General features: G+C 36.9%; 1 protein-coding gene and 1 non-coding gene across 2 annotated transcripts; both read left to right on the top strand.

The window, feature by feature from the left end:
• Positions 1 to 6,318: 6,318 nt before the first annotated feature.
• On the top strand, positions 6,319 to 6,426 carry LOC148576108 (small nucleolar RNA R71). The gene has a single exon (XR_015903195.1). It is a non-coding gene; the product is annotated as a small nucleolar RNA R71 (small nucleolar RNA).
• Positions 6,427 to 11,212: 4,786 nt separating this feature from the next.
• LOC107604915 (uncharacterized) lies at positions 11,213 to 13,444 on the top strand. The gene is made up of 2 exons (XM_016306635.1): positions 11,213 to 12,283; positions 13,133 to 13,444. The coding sequence occupies exons 1-2, from the start codon at positions 11,213 to 11,215 to the stop codon at positions 13,442 to 13,444; spliced, it is 1,383 nt and encodes a 460-aa protein (XP_016162121.1).
• The last annotated feature ends 1,435 nt before the right edge of the window (positions 13,445 to 14,879 follow it).

The raw sequence follows: 14,879 nt of genomic DNA, 5'->3' as shown, positions 1-14,879 counted from the left end.
TCTGGCTAACGTTGGCGCCGTGAATAACTAAGGGAGGCCAACGTTGGAGCAAAAGTTAGACCCCTAACTTTTGCCCCAACGTTGGTATCAGCAAAACAAGGGTGCTGATGTGAAAAGTTGGAGCAAAAGTTAGACCCTAACTTTTACTCCAACTTTCACTCAAGCTTTCATGATTCCAACCCGGTTTAATTCGGTTCTTCTCCAAACTCCAAGAGCAATCAACCAAGGCCTCTCTCAACCCAATTCCATCAAGAGCAAAGGCCCAATTGAAGGCTTGAAGACCATTTGAAGAAAGTGTATAAATAGATTAGAATTTAAGTTTTAGAGAGCTTCTTTTTGAGTTTTCAGAAGAGCTTTCTTTTCTGGTTTTGATTGAGAGCTCACTTTTATATTCTAGCATTGTTGTTTTAATTCAAGAGAATTTGGGAGGAGAATTGATCTCTCTTCTTCCTTGTTCTTGCCCAGCACTCTTTACTTTTCTTGTCTTGGATTTTGGGTGGAGAATTGAAGAAATTCTGTTTCAATCTCACCTTAGGATCTTGCTTTATTTCACTGCACAATTGAATTTCAGTTTCGGTTAATTGTTCTTCATCTACTTTCTTTGCAATTTACAATTTCCTTTGCAATTGTGCTTGTTGGATCTAGGAAGGCATTGAGATCTAGACTTGGTTATCTAGTCTCTTGGGTCCTGAGATCCGGATTTCCCATTTCCCATTCCCTGTTTACTGTTTTCATGCTTATTTACATTTCTATTTTAAGATCCGGTTCAATCCAAGTCTTTTTCTATTTCTCTGCTTGTTGCAATTTTTCATTTCCTTGTTTAATTTCTGCAAATCTGGTGCACGAAATTGTGATCTCTGGTAGTGGCTTCTTAGGCCAGATACTCTGATCTAGTTTTACAGTCTGTCACAACTTCGATACAACTAACCAGCAAGTGTACTGGGTCGTCCAAGTAATACCTTACGTGAGTAAGGGTCGAATCCCACGGAGATTGTTGGTATGAAGCAAGCTATGGTCACCTTGTAAATCTCAGTCAGGCGGATATAAAATAATCATGGAGTTTTCGAATATTAATTAATAAAATAGGGATAGAGATACTTATGTAATTCATTGGTAGGAATTTCAGATAAGCGAATGGAGATGCTTTCGTTCCTCTGAACCTCTGCTTTCCTGCTATCTTCATCCAATCAGTCTTACTCCTTTCCATGGCTGGCTTTATGCAAGGGCATCACCGTTGTCAGTGGCTACATCCCCTCCTCTTAGTGAATAATATGCTCACGCACCCTGTCACGGCACGGCTATTCATCTGTCGGTTCCCGATCATGCTGGAATAGGATTCACCCTCCTTTTGCGTCTGTCACTAACGCCCAACAATCGCGAGTTTGAAGCTCGTCACAGTCATTCAATCATTGAATCCTACTCAGAATACCACAGACAAGGTTTAGACATTCCGGATTCTCTTGAATGCCGCCATCATTCTAGCTTACGCCACGAAGATTCTGGTTAGGAGATCTAAGAGATACACATTCTAGCTTATTTCATGTAGAACAGAAGTGTTTGTCAGGCACGCGTTCATAAAGGAGAAGGATGATGAGCGTCACACATAATCATCACCTTCATCATGTTCTTGGGTGCGAATGGATATCTTAGAAGAGAAATAAGAAGAATTGAATAGAAAACAGTAGTACTTTGCATTAATCTTTGAGGAACAGCAGAGCTCCACACCTTAATCTATGGAGTGTAGAAACTCTACCGTATGAAAATACATAAGTGAAGGTCCAGGCATGGCCGAGAGGCCAGCCCCTCTGATCTAAGAACCAGGCGTCCAAAGATGCCTCATACAATAGTAAGAGGTCCTATTTATAATAAACTAGCTACTAGGGTTTACATGAGTAAGTAATTGATGCATAAATCCACTTCCGGGGCCCACTTGGTGTGTGTTTGGGCTGAGCTTAAGTGTAGCACGTGCAGAGGCCATTTGTGGAGTTGAACGCCAGTTTCTGTGCCAGTTTGGGCGTTCAACTCTGGTTTTGGATCCTTTTCTGGCGCTGGACGCCAGATTTGGGCAGAAGGCTGGCGTTAAACGCCAGTTTACGTCGTCAATTCTTGGCCAAAGTATGGACTGTTATATATTGCTAGAAAGCCCTGGATGTCTACTTTCCAACGCAATTGGAAGCGCGCCATTTCGAGTTCTGTAGCTCCAGAAAATCCACTTTGAGTGCAGGGAGGTCAGAATCCAACAGCATCAGCAGTCCTTTTTCAACCTCTGAATCTGATTTCTGCTCAAGTCCCTCAATTTCAGCCAGAAAATACCTGAAATCACAGAAAAACACACAAACTCATAGTAAAGTCCAGAAATGTGAATTTAACATAAAAACTAATGAAAACATCCCTAAAAGTAACTAGATCCTACTAAAAACAATGCCAAAAAGCGTATAAATTATCCGCTCATCACAACACCAAACTTAAATTGTTGCTTGTCCCCAAGCAACTGAAAATCAAATAGGATAAAAAGAAGAGAATATACTATAAATTCCAAACTATCAATGAAACAGAGCTTCAATCATATGAGCGGGACTTATAGCTTTTTGCCTCTTGAATAGTTTTGGCATCTCACTTTATCCATTGAGGTTCAGAATGATTGGCATCTATAGGAACTCAGAGTTCAGATAGTGTTATTGATTCTCCTAGTTCAGTATGATGATTCTTGAACACAGCTATTTCATGAGTCTTGGCCGTGGCCCTAAGCACTTTGTTTTCCAGTATTACCACCGGATACATAAATGCCACAGACACATAATTGGGTGAACCTTTTCAGATTGTGACTCAGCTTTGCTAAAGTCCCCAATTAGAGGTGTCCAGGGTTCTTAAGCACACTCTTTGTTTGCTTTGGACCTTGACTTTAACCGCTCAGTCTCAAGTTTTCACTTGACACCTACACGCCACAAGCACATGGTTAGGGACAGCTTGGTTTAGCCGCTTAGACCAGGATTTTATTCCTTTAGGCCCTCCTATCCACTGATGCTCAAAGCCTTGGGATCCTTTTTATTTGCCCTTGCCTTTTGGTTTTAAGGGTTATTGGCTTTTTCTGCTTGCCTTTTTCTTTTTCTTTCTATTTTTTTTTCTATTTTTTTCGCCTCTTTTTTTTTTTCTGCAAGCTTTGTTCTTTGCTGCTTTTTCTTGCTTCAAGAATCATTTTTATGATTTTTCAGATTATCAAATAACATGTCTCCTAGTCATCATTCTTTCAAGAGCCAACATATTTAACATTCTTAAACAACAACTTCAAAAGACATATGCACTGTTCAAGCATACATTCAGAAAACAAGAAGCATTGTCACCACATCAATATAATTAAACTAAGTTCAAGGATAAATTCGAAACTCATGTACTTCTTGTTCTTTTGAATTAAAACATTTTTCATTTAAGAGAGGTGATGGATTCATAGGACATTTATAACTTTAAGACAAAGTTACTAACTACTAATGATCATGTAATGAAGACACAAACATAGATAAGCACATAATATATAAAACGAAAAAAAATAGAGAAAGTAAGAACAAGGAATGAGTCCACCTTAGTGATGTCCTTGAGCTCTTCTATGTCTCTTCCTTGTCTTTGCTGCTCCTCCTTCATTGCTTTTAGATCTTCTCTGATTTCATGAAGGATGATGGAGTGCTCTTGATGTTCCACCCTTAGTTGCTTCCAATAATTGTGTGGAAGAAAATGTATCCCCTGAGGTATCTCAGGGATCTCTTGATTTGCAGTCAAATGTTCTTCCACTGAGCTATAGACCCTTGATGGAAGCTTTTGTCTTCCCTTTCCTCTTTCTAGAGGTTTCTCTGGCCTTAGGTGCCATCAATGGTTATGGAAAAAACAAAAAAAGCTATGCTTTTACCACACCAAACTTAGAATGTTGCTCGCCCTCGAGCAAAAGAAGAAAGAATAGAAGAATAAGAAGAAGATATGGAGGAGATGGAGGGAGATGTGTATTCGGCCATGTGGGTGGGATTGGGTGGGAGAGAGAGAGAGATGTTGAATTTTTGAAGGTAGTGGGTGTATGGATATGAGTGGTAAATGGAAAAAAAAAAGAAGGGATGATCATGAATGGAAAGAGAGATGATGAGGTAGGTGGGGATCCTGTGGGGTCCACAGATCCTGAGATGATCCTGTGGGGTCCACAGATCCTGAGGTGTCAAGGCATTTACATCCCTGCACCAATTTAGGCATGTAAAATGCCCTTGCACACAACTCTGGGCGTTCAGCGCCAGGTTGGTGCCCATTTTGGGCGTTCAACGCCCCTTTGCTGCCATTTCTGGCGTTGAACGCCAGAACCATGCTTGTTCTGGGCGTTCAGCGCCAGGATGCTCCCATTCTGGGCGTTCAGCGCCAGAACTATGCTCTGTTCTGGCGTTTGAACGCCAGACAGATGCTCCTCCAGGGTGTGATTTTTCTTCTGCTGTTTTTTGATTCCGTTTTCAATTTTTATATTTATTTTGTGACTCCACATGATCATGAACCTAAGAAAACATGAAAAACAATAATAATAAAGTTAGATAAATAAATATTGGGTTGCCTCCCAATAAGCGCTTCTTTAATGTCAATAGCTTGACAGTGGGCTCTCATGGAGCCTCACAGATGTGCAGAGTTTTGTTGAAACTCTCCAACACCAAACTTAGAGTTTGGATATGGGAGTTCAACACCAAACTTAGAGTTTGGTTGTGGCCTCCCAACACCAAACTTAGAGTTTGACTGTGGGGGCTCTGGTTGATTCTGCTTTGAGAGAAGCTTTTCATGCTTCCTCTTCATGGTTGCAGAGGAAGATCCTTGAGTTTTGAATACAAGGGAGTTCTCATTCCATTGAAGGACTAATTCACCTCTGTCAACATCAATCACAACTCTTGCTGTGGCCAGGAAAGGTCTTCCTAGGATGATGGATTCATCCTCTTCCTTTCCAGTATCCAGGACTATGAAATCAGTAGGTATGTAAAGGCCCTCAACCTTTACTAATACATCTTCTACTTGTCCATAAGCCTGTCTTCTTGAGCTGTCTGCCATCTCTAGTGAGATTTTAGCAGCTTGTACCCCATAGATTCCCAGTTTCTCTATTACAGAGAGGGGCATGAGGTTTATTCCTGAACCAAGGTCACACAGAGCCTTAAAGATCATGGTGCCTATGGTACAGGGTATTATGAACTTTCCAGGATCCTGTCTCTTCTGAGGCAATGTCAGTTGATCCAGATCACTTAGTTCATTGATGAACAAGGGAGGTTCAACTTCCCAAGCATCAATGCCAAACAATTTGGCGTTCAGCTTCATGATTGCACCAAGAAACTTGGCAGTTTGCTCTTCTGTGACATCCTCATTCTCTTCAGAAGAGGAATACTCATCAGAGCTCATGAAGGGCATAAGGAGGTTCAATGGAATCTCTATGGTCTCTAGATGAGCCTCAGAGTCCTTTGGTTCCTCAGAGGGAAGCTCCTTATTGATCACTGGACGTCCCAGGAGGTCTTCCTCCTTGGGATTCACGTCCTCTCCTCTCCTCATAGGTTCGGCCATGGCGCTTATGTCAATGGCCTTGCACTCTCCTTTTGGATTCTCTTCTGTATTGCTTGGGAGAGTACTAGGAGGGATTTCAGTGATCCTTTTACTCAGCTGGCCCACTTGTGCTTCCAGATTTCTAATGGAAGACCTTGTTTCATTCATGAAACTTACAGTGGCCTTAGATAGATCAGAGACTAGATTTGCTAAATTAGAAGCATTTTGTTCAGAGTTCTCTGTCTGTTGCTGAGTTGATGATGGAAAAGGTTTGCTATTGCTAAACCTGTTTCTTCCACCATTATTAAAGCCTTGTTGAGGCTTTTGATCCTTCCATGAGAAATTTGGATGATTTCTCCATGTTGAGTTATAGGTGTTTCCATAAGGTTCACCTAAATAATTTACCTCTGCTATTGCAGGGTTCTCAGGATCATAGGCTTCTTCTTCAGAAGATGCCTCTTGAGTTCTGTTGGATGCAGCTTGCATTCCATGCAGATTCTGAGAAATCATATTGACTTGCTGAGTCAATATTTTATTCTGAGCCAATATGGCATTCAGAGTATCAACCTCAAGAACTCCCTTCTTCATAGGCGTCCCATTGCTCACAAGATTCCTTTCAGAAGTGTACATGAACTGGTTATTAGCAACCATGTCAATGAGTTCTTGAGCTTCTGCAGGCGTTTTCTTTAGGTGAATGGATCCACCTGCAAAGGTGTCCAGTGACATCTTTGATAGCTCAGATAAACCATCATAGAATATATCCAGGATGGTCCATTCTGAAAGCATGTCAGAAGGACACTTTTTGGTCAACTGTTTGTATCTTTCCCAAGCTTCATAGAGGGATTCACCTTCTTTCTGTCTGAAGGTTTGAACATCAGCTCTAAGCTTGCTCAGCTTTTGAGGAGGAAAGTACTTGGCTAAGAAAGCCGTGACCAGCTTATCCCAAGAGTTCAGGCTGTCTTTAGGTTGAGAATCCAACCATAATCTAGCTCTGTCTCTTACAGCAAAAGGGAAAAGCATGAGCCTGTAGACTTCAGGATCTACTCCATTAGTCTTGACAGTATCACATATCTGCAAGAATTCAGTTAAGAACTGAAAAGGATCTTCAGATGGAAGTCCATGAAACTTGCAGTTCTGCTGCATCAGAGAAACTAACTGAGGTTTCAGCTCAAAGTTGTTTGCTCCAATGGCAGGAATGGAGATGCTTCTTCCATGTAAATTGGAATTAGGTGCAGTAAAGTCACCAAGCATCCTCCTTGCATTATTATTATTTTCGGCTGCCATCTCCTCTGCCTGTTCGAAAATTTCTGAAAGGTTATCTCTGGAATGTTGTATTTTAGCTTCTCTTAATTTTTTCTTCAGAGTCCTTTCAGGTTCTGGATCTGCTTCAACAAGAATATTCTTGTCCCTGCTCCTGCTCATATGACAAAGAAGAAGACACAGAAAAATAATAATAATAATAGAGATTCTCTTTATACCACAGTATAGGGATCCCTGTGTGAGTGGAAAAAAAAGAGGGGGTGATAAAGGATGTGATGTAGAGGAAGAAATGCAACTGTACGAATGGAAGAGATGTGAGATGAGATGTTAGGATATGAATGAATAAATAGAATAGGATTGGAGGAGGGATAATTTTCGAAAATTATTTTGAAAAAGAGTTAGTGATTTTTGAAAATAGTTTTTGAAAAAGGTTAGTATTTTTTTCGAAATATTTTTTGAAATAAAAAATAAAAAATAAAAATAATTAGTTAATTAAAAAGGAATTTTTGAAAAAGAGGGGAGATATTTTCGAAAATTAGAGAGAGAGAGAGTTAGTTAGGTAGTTTTGAAAAAGTTAAGAAACAAACAAAAAGTTAGTTAGTTAGTTGAAACAAATTTTGAAAAGATAAGAAGTTAGGAAGTTAGAAAAGATATTTTGAAAAGATATTTTTGAAAAAGATAAGATAAGAAGATATTTTTGAAAAGATATGATAGAAATTAGTTTTGAAAAAGATTTGATTTTTAAAATCACAATTAATGACTTGATTCATAAGAAATCACAAGATATGATTCTAGAACTTAAAGTTTGAATCTTTCTTAACTAGCAAGTAACAAACTTCAAATTTTTGAATCAAAACATTAATTGATTATGTTATTTTCGAAAATTATGATTTAAAATGAGAAAAAGATTTTTGAAAAATATTTTTGGAATTTTCGAAAATAACTAAGAATTTTGAAAAAGATTTGATTTTTGAAAAAGATTTTGAAAAAGATAAGATTTTCAAATTTGAAAATTTGATTTGACTCATAAGAAACAACTTGATTTTAAAAATTTTTGAAAAAAAGTCAACTCAATTTTCGAATTTGATGAGAGAAAAAGGGAAAGATATTTTTTTGATTTTTGAAATTTTTATGAAAAACATGAAAATTATGCAATGCATGAAATTTTTAGATCAAAACAATGAATGCATGCAAGAATGCTATGAATGTCAAGATGAACACCAAGAACACTTTGAATGTTATGATGAACATCAAGAACATATTTTTGAAAAATCTTTAATGCAAGGAAGACATGCAAGACACCAAACTTAGAATTCTTTAATGCTTAGACACTAAGAATTCAAGAATGCATATGAAAAACACTATACAACACAAAACAAACAAATCATCAAGATCAAACAAGAAGACTTACCAAGAACAACTTGAAGATCATGAAGAACACCATGAATGCATGAAATTTTCGAAAAAATGCAAGATGTATATGCAAGTGACACCAAACTTATGATATGACTCAAGACTCAAACAAGAAACACAAAATATTTTTGATTTTTATGATTTTCTAATTTTTTTTTTTTTGGATTTTTATTTATATTTTTCGAAAATTTAAAGGAAAAAATAAGGATTCCAAAATTTTTAATATGAATTTCAGGAATCTTGCCATGTTAGTCTAAAGCTTCAGTCCAGGAATTAGACATGGCTCACTAGCCAGCCAAGCTTTCAAAGAAAGCTCCAGTCCAAAACACTAGACATGGCCTATGGCCAGCCAAGCTTCAACAGGTAGATCAGGAACAGTAGCAGGTGGATTAGCTCCAACTAGCTTGCTCTTGATAACAAATTGCAAGCCTCAGTCCAAAAGAATTTAGACATGGCTTTACAGCCAGCCAGGCTGCAACATATAATTACATGGGCTGGAGTGATTAGTTGAATACCAATCCCAAAGTAGTTTGGGTATGGCTTTACAGCCAGATATGATTCAACATATTTCATGAAACACTAGAATTCATTCTTAAAAATTTTGAAGCCATAGAATAATTTATTTTTGAAAACATTTTTTTTTTCGAAAACAAAGGAGAAAATTTTGAAAGATTTTTGAAAAATTTTTGAAAATAAAACAAAAAAAATTACCTAATCTGAGCAACAAGATGAACCGTCAGTTGTCCAAACTCAAACAATCCCTGGCAACGGCGCCAAAAACTTGGTGCTGTTGCCGGATCAAAAGGGAATCTGGCACTGATGTTACCGACCAAAAGCTTGCCGAAAACTCAAACAATCCCCGGCAACGGCGCCAAAAACTTGGTGCATGAAATTGTGATCTCTGGTAGTGGCTTCTTAGGCCAGATACTCTGATCTAGTTTTACAGTCTGTCACAACTTCGATACAACTAACCAACAAGTGTACTGGGTCGTCCAAGTAATACCTTACGTGAGTAAGGGTCGAATCCCACGGAGATTGTTGGTATGAAGCAAGCTATGGTCACCTTGTAAATCTCAGTCAGGCGGATATAAAATAATCATGGAGTTTTCGAATATTAATTAATAAAATAGGGATAGAGATACTTATGTAATTCATTGGTAAGAAATTCAGATAAGCGAATGGAGATGCTTTCGTTCCTCTGAACCTCTGCTTTCCTGCTATCTTCATCCAATCAGTCTTACTCCTTTCCATGGCTGGCTTTATGCAAGGGCATCACCATTGTCAGTGGCTACATCCCCTCCTCTCAGTGAATAATATGCTCACGCACCCTGTCATGGCACGGCTATTCATCTGTCGGTTCCCGATCATGCTGGAATAGGATTCACCCTCCTTTTACGTCTGTCACTAACGCCCAACAATCGCGAGTTTGAAGCTCGTCACAGTCATTCAATCATTGAATCCTACTCAGAATACCACAGACAAGGTTTAGACCTTCTGGATTCTCTTGAATGCCGCCATCATTCTAGCTTACGCCACGAAGATTCTGGTTAGGAGATCTAAGAGATACACATTCTAGCTTATTTCATGTAGAACAGAAGTGTTTGTCAGGCACGCGTTCATAAAGGAGAAGGATGATGAGCGTCACACATAATCATCACCTTCATCACGTTCTTGGGTGCGAATGGATATCTTAGAAGAGAAATAAGAAGAATTGAATAGAAAACAGTAGTACTTTGCATTAATCTTTGAGGAACAGCAGAGCTCCACACCTTAATCTATGGAGTGTAGAAACTCTACCGTATGAAAATATATAAGTGAAGGTCCAGGCATGGCCGAGAGGCCAGCCCCTCAGATCTAAGAACCAGGCGTCCAAAGATGCCTCATACAATAGTAAGAGGTCCTATTTATAATAAACTAGCTACTAGGGTTTACATGAGTAAGTAATTGATGCATAAATCCACTTCCGGGGCCCACTTGGTGTGTGTTTGGGCTGAGCTTAAGTGTAGCACGTGCAGAGGCCATTTGTGGAGTTGAACGCCAGTTTCTGTGCCAGTTTGGGCGTTCAACTCTGGTTTTGGATCCTTTTCTGGCGCTGGACGCCAGATTTGGGCAGAAGGCTGGCGTTAAACGCCAGTTTACGTCATCAATTCTTGGCCAAAGTATGAACTGTTATATATTGATGGAAAGCCCTGGATGTCTACTTTCCAACGCAATCGGAAGCGCGCCATTTCGAGTTCTGTAGCTCAAGAAAATCCACTTTGAGTGCAGGGAGGTCAGAATCCAACAGCATCAGTAGTCCTTTTTCAACCTCTGAATCTGATTTCTGCTCAAGTCCCTCAATTTCAGCTAGAAAATACCTGAAATCACAGAAAAACATACAAACTCATAGTAAAGTCCAGAAATGTAAATTTAACATAAAAACTAATGAAAACATCCCTAAAAGTAACTAGATCCTACTAAAAATAATGCCAAAAAGCGTATAAATTATCCGCTCATCAAAATCCAATTCCCAATTCCCTTTACAATTCAAGCCATTTACATTTCTTGCACTTTAAGATTCTGCAATTTACATTTCTTGCGTTCTAAGTTTCTGCCATTTAATTTCTTGCTCTTTAAGATTCAGCACTTTAAATTCCAGTTCTCTTTAATTTCATGCAATTTACCCATTTCTTTTACTTTCTATGCAATTTAAATTCTTCAAATCACAAATCTCTCAACCAAATTTTGATTCGCTTGACTAAATCAACCACCAAACTAAAATTGCTCAATCCTTCAATCCCTGTGGGATCGACCTCACTCCCGTGAGTTATTATTACTTGATGCGACCCGGTGCACTTGCCGGTTAGATTTGGGTGTTTTGGAGAAATTCGTTTCTCCGCGAAAATATCCCATCAAGGGGTCATCAAATTTCATTACTTCAAGTTCTCCATTGAATAGCTCAAAGCGTCCACGATTTCTTCCAAATCAACTGGATGTTTTTCGTTTGGAAAGAGATCCTGAAATGCGACCAATGATTTGGAAGTTTCTTCCAAATAAAAGAGATGAAATCCGTCGGGCTTATATTAAAGTTGGGCCAAATCAACCAATTCTTGATAATTATCCATTTTCTGGTGATAAAAGTCATTGTCGCTTTCAAGCTTCATGGTTTAAATTGTTCCCATCTTGGTTAGAATATTCTATAGAAGATGATGCTATATATTGTTTTTCATGCTTTCTTTTTGCTAAGGAACCTTCAATCAATACGGGTTCAAATGCTTTTATTGAGAATGGTTTCAGAAATTGGAAGAAAGTAAATAGTGGAAAAGAATATGCTCTTTTGAATCACATTGGCAAAGGTCCCAACTCATTCCATCATAAGGCGCTGAAATCATGTGATGATTTAATGAAACAATCACGACATATTGACAGACTTCTTCATAAGCAAACATCAGAAGAGATTGAAAATAATCGAATTCGACTAGGAGCATCTATAGATTGCATTAGATGGTTGACATTTCAAGGTTTTGCATACAGAGGACATGATGAAAGCCAAAGTTCAAGCAACAGAGGTAACTTTTTGAAAATGTTGAAATTTTTGGGATCTTACAATGAAAGAGTAAAAAAGAATGTTTTGAAAAATGCTCCAAAAAATGCTAAGTATACTTCAAATGATGTCCAAAAAGAAATTCTACATATTCTTGCTACTAAGGTGAGAAATTCAATTAGAGAAGGCATTGGAGATGTCAAATTTTGTATTATTGTTGATGAAGCTAGAGATGAATCTAAAAAGGAGCAAATGGCCATTGTTTTGAGATTTGTTACTCTAGATGGTTTTGTTAAAGAGAGATTCTTTGATCTTGTGCATGTTACTGATACTTGTGCAACAACTTTAAAGAAAGAATTGATTTCTGTCCTTTCTCATTATAATCTCCAAGTTGAAAATATTAGGGGTCAAGGGTATGATGGTGCTAGCAACATGCGGGGTGAATGGAATAGTTTGCAAGCTTTGTTTCTTAAAGATTCTCCACAAGCATACTATGTACATTGTTTTGCTCATAGGTTTCAATTAGCATTGGTGGCAGCTTCAAGAGAGGTACTTCAAATTCATGAATTTTTTACTCAATTAAACTCTATTGTCACTATTTTTAGTGCTTTTTCAAAAAAATATGATCAATTACATGAAGCTCAAGCAATTTAAAATGCAAACTTGGTTGCTCAAAATGAATTAGAAACAGGCAAAGGTATGAATCAAATAAGCATTTTACAAAGAACTGGGGATACTCGATGGAGCTCTCACTTTAATTCTATTTGCAGTTTGGTAAAAATGTTTACTGCTACCAACATTGTTCTCAATAATATCATTGAAGACGGGACAACTTATGCACAAAGAGGTGAGGCTTATGGTGTTAGTAAAATATTATTGTCATTTGAATTTGTTTTCACTTTGCACTTGATGAAAGAGATTATGAGAATCACTAATGTTCTTTGCCAAGCACTGCAACAACAATCTCAAGATATTCTTAATGCAATGCATATTGTTTCTACATCAAAGTTACTTCTTCAACAATTAAGAGATGGTGGATGGTGCAATTTTCTTGCAAATGTTAAAGATTTTTATAAAAAACATGAAATTGAAGTCCCTAATATGAGTGCACAATATGTTTTTGGAAGAGGTCGATCTCGTCAACCAAGTGTGACCGTTGAGCATAATTATCGAATAGATGTATTCTTGGCAACAATTGACTCTCAAATACAAGAGTTAAATAGTAGATTTAATGAGCAAACAATAGAGCTTTTGACTTTGAGTTGTGCTTTGGATCCTAAGGACAATTTCAAATCATTTAATATTGAAGAAATTAGCAAGTTAGTAGAGAAGTTTTATCCCCTTGACTTTCCTTCTAATGAGCTAAATATTTTGAAATCTCAGTTGTAACATTATCAGCATGATATACCAAATCATTTGAAAGGCATTGGTACACTTTCTAAATTGTGCAACAAGTTGCAAGAAACGGGAAAATCAAGAACTTATCACATGGTTGATAGATTAATACGTCTTGTTTTGACTATACCAGTATCTACAGCAATAACAGAAAGAGCTTTTTCAGCAATGAAAATTGTTAAGACAAGACTCCGAAGTAAGATGGCTGATGAATTTCTTGCAGACAATTTGGTCATCTATATAGAAAAAGAATTAGCAGCTATTTTCGACACAAATTCAATTATAGATGATTTTGAAAATAGAAAAAAACGTTGAATAGCCTTTTCATGATACAAAACTGTAAGTGGTAATTTTTATATATTATTGTCTTACTTTGATTGAGATTATATATTTATTTCTTTAATTTTAACAATAGAAATAGTAATATAAAATATTTGTAGTAAATTATTAAACACCGCCCCCCTAAATAGTTAGCCTAGCTCTGCCCCTGCATGTGAGCTCACGGCCAGTAGAACAGACATGCATCATACTGTATTTGTTTGTAAATTGCTTGAAATTATTTTTTTGTTTAATTGTTTGTCTGTTTATCTGTTTGTGCTACTTGTCATAATTGTTCTCTATGTATGATTGTTTGTTTGATTATTTGATTAATTGTGATTGAAATTATTGGTTTGGAATTATGGTGAGTGATAGTGGTCTTTAAAGAAAGAGACTAAATGAACAGTAAATTTAAAAAGGAATAGAAAGTGAATAATATATCTCCTGGTCAGACATAAGAAAAGTAAACAGCAATGGAGTTAAATCGGTTAATTTTAGAAGAGGGATAATTTAGAGGAGAGAATGGTGTTGAGGAATACGAGTTGTGAAGGAGTAACTGTTGAATCATAAAAGTTTGAAAGATAAGGAAATCCCAAGAGAAATATTCATAAGACAAGCACTGATCACTACCGTAAACCAAATTTTATTTTACATATCTTTTTATGATAATTCTAAAACTCCTCTACTGAGACCTTCGGGTTAGGTTCTCATCTCCTACATCCAATATTTTCAGGTAGTATGTATATAATTATTTATATAAGTATACTTGATATATTTTATTCATGACAATTGATGAAGCTCTTTGAGTTGTTGTTATTGCTGATTATCTTATTGTAATTGGAATATGGAACATATGTATATATGTATGTATGTATATGTATTAAAAAATGCCTTTAGTTTTCAGTTTTATTTATTTTAAAGGCTTATAGAATATGTAAATAGGTAATACAGAAAGTATACATAGTACTTTTACCATTAACAATATCATGACTTAAGCATGATATTCTTATAGTAAAGGCGTTACACCCACAACTTGTGTAATCGAATAGGCAACACTAAAGATACTCCAAATAGAAAATACAACGATAGAAATTAAAGATAAGACACTAGAATTTTATCTTAGGAAAATCTCCAAAAGAGTGGTAATAAACCTACGTAACCTAGTCTAGTAAAATCTTTCACTATTAATATAATGAGTATACAATCAATCTTCCAAGTAGCACTAGGATATGTCAACAATCAACATAATACATAATCAAACTGATGAAAATAACATAAATTCTTCACAAAGTGGATATCTCAAATCAGACAAAAGAGAAGACAATACAATTAGTAAGTTATATCCTAATATTCATCTCTATACCCGAAACAACATACTAAAATTTCATAAGAAATAGAACAAGTTTATAAGTTTGATAAGATCAAAATGACG

Source organism: Arachis ipaensis, chromosome B1 (genome assembly GCF_059453495.1).
Source record: "Arachis ipaensis isolate K30076 ecotype BB chromosome B1, ASM5945349v1, whole genome shotgun sequence".
NCBI lineage: Eukaryota > Viridiplantae > Streptophyta > Magnoliopsida > Fabales > Fabaceae > Arachis > Arachis ipaensis.
Note: the sequence above shows the minus strand (reverse complement) of the source record. Positions and strands in the feature narration are given on the sequence as shown.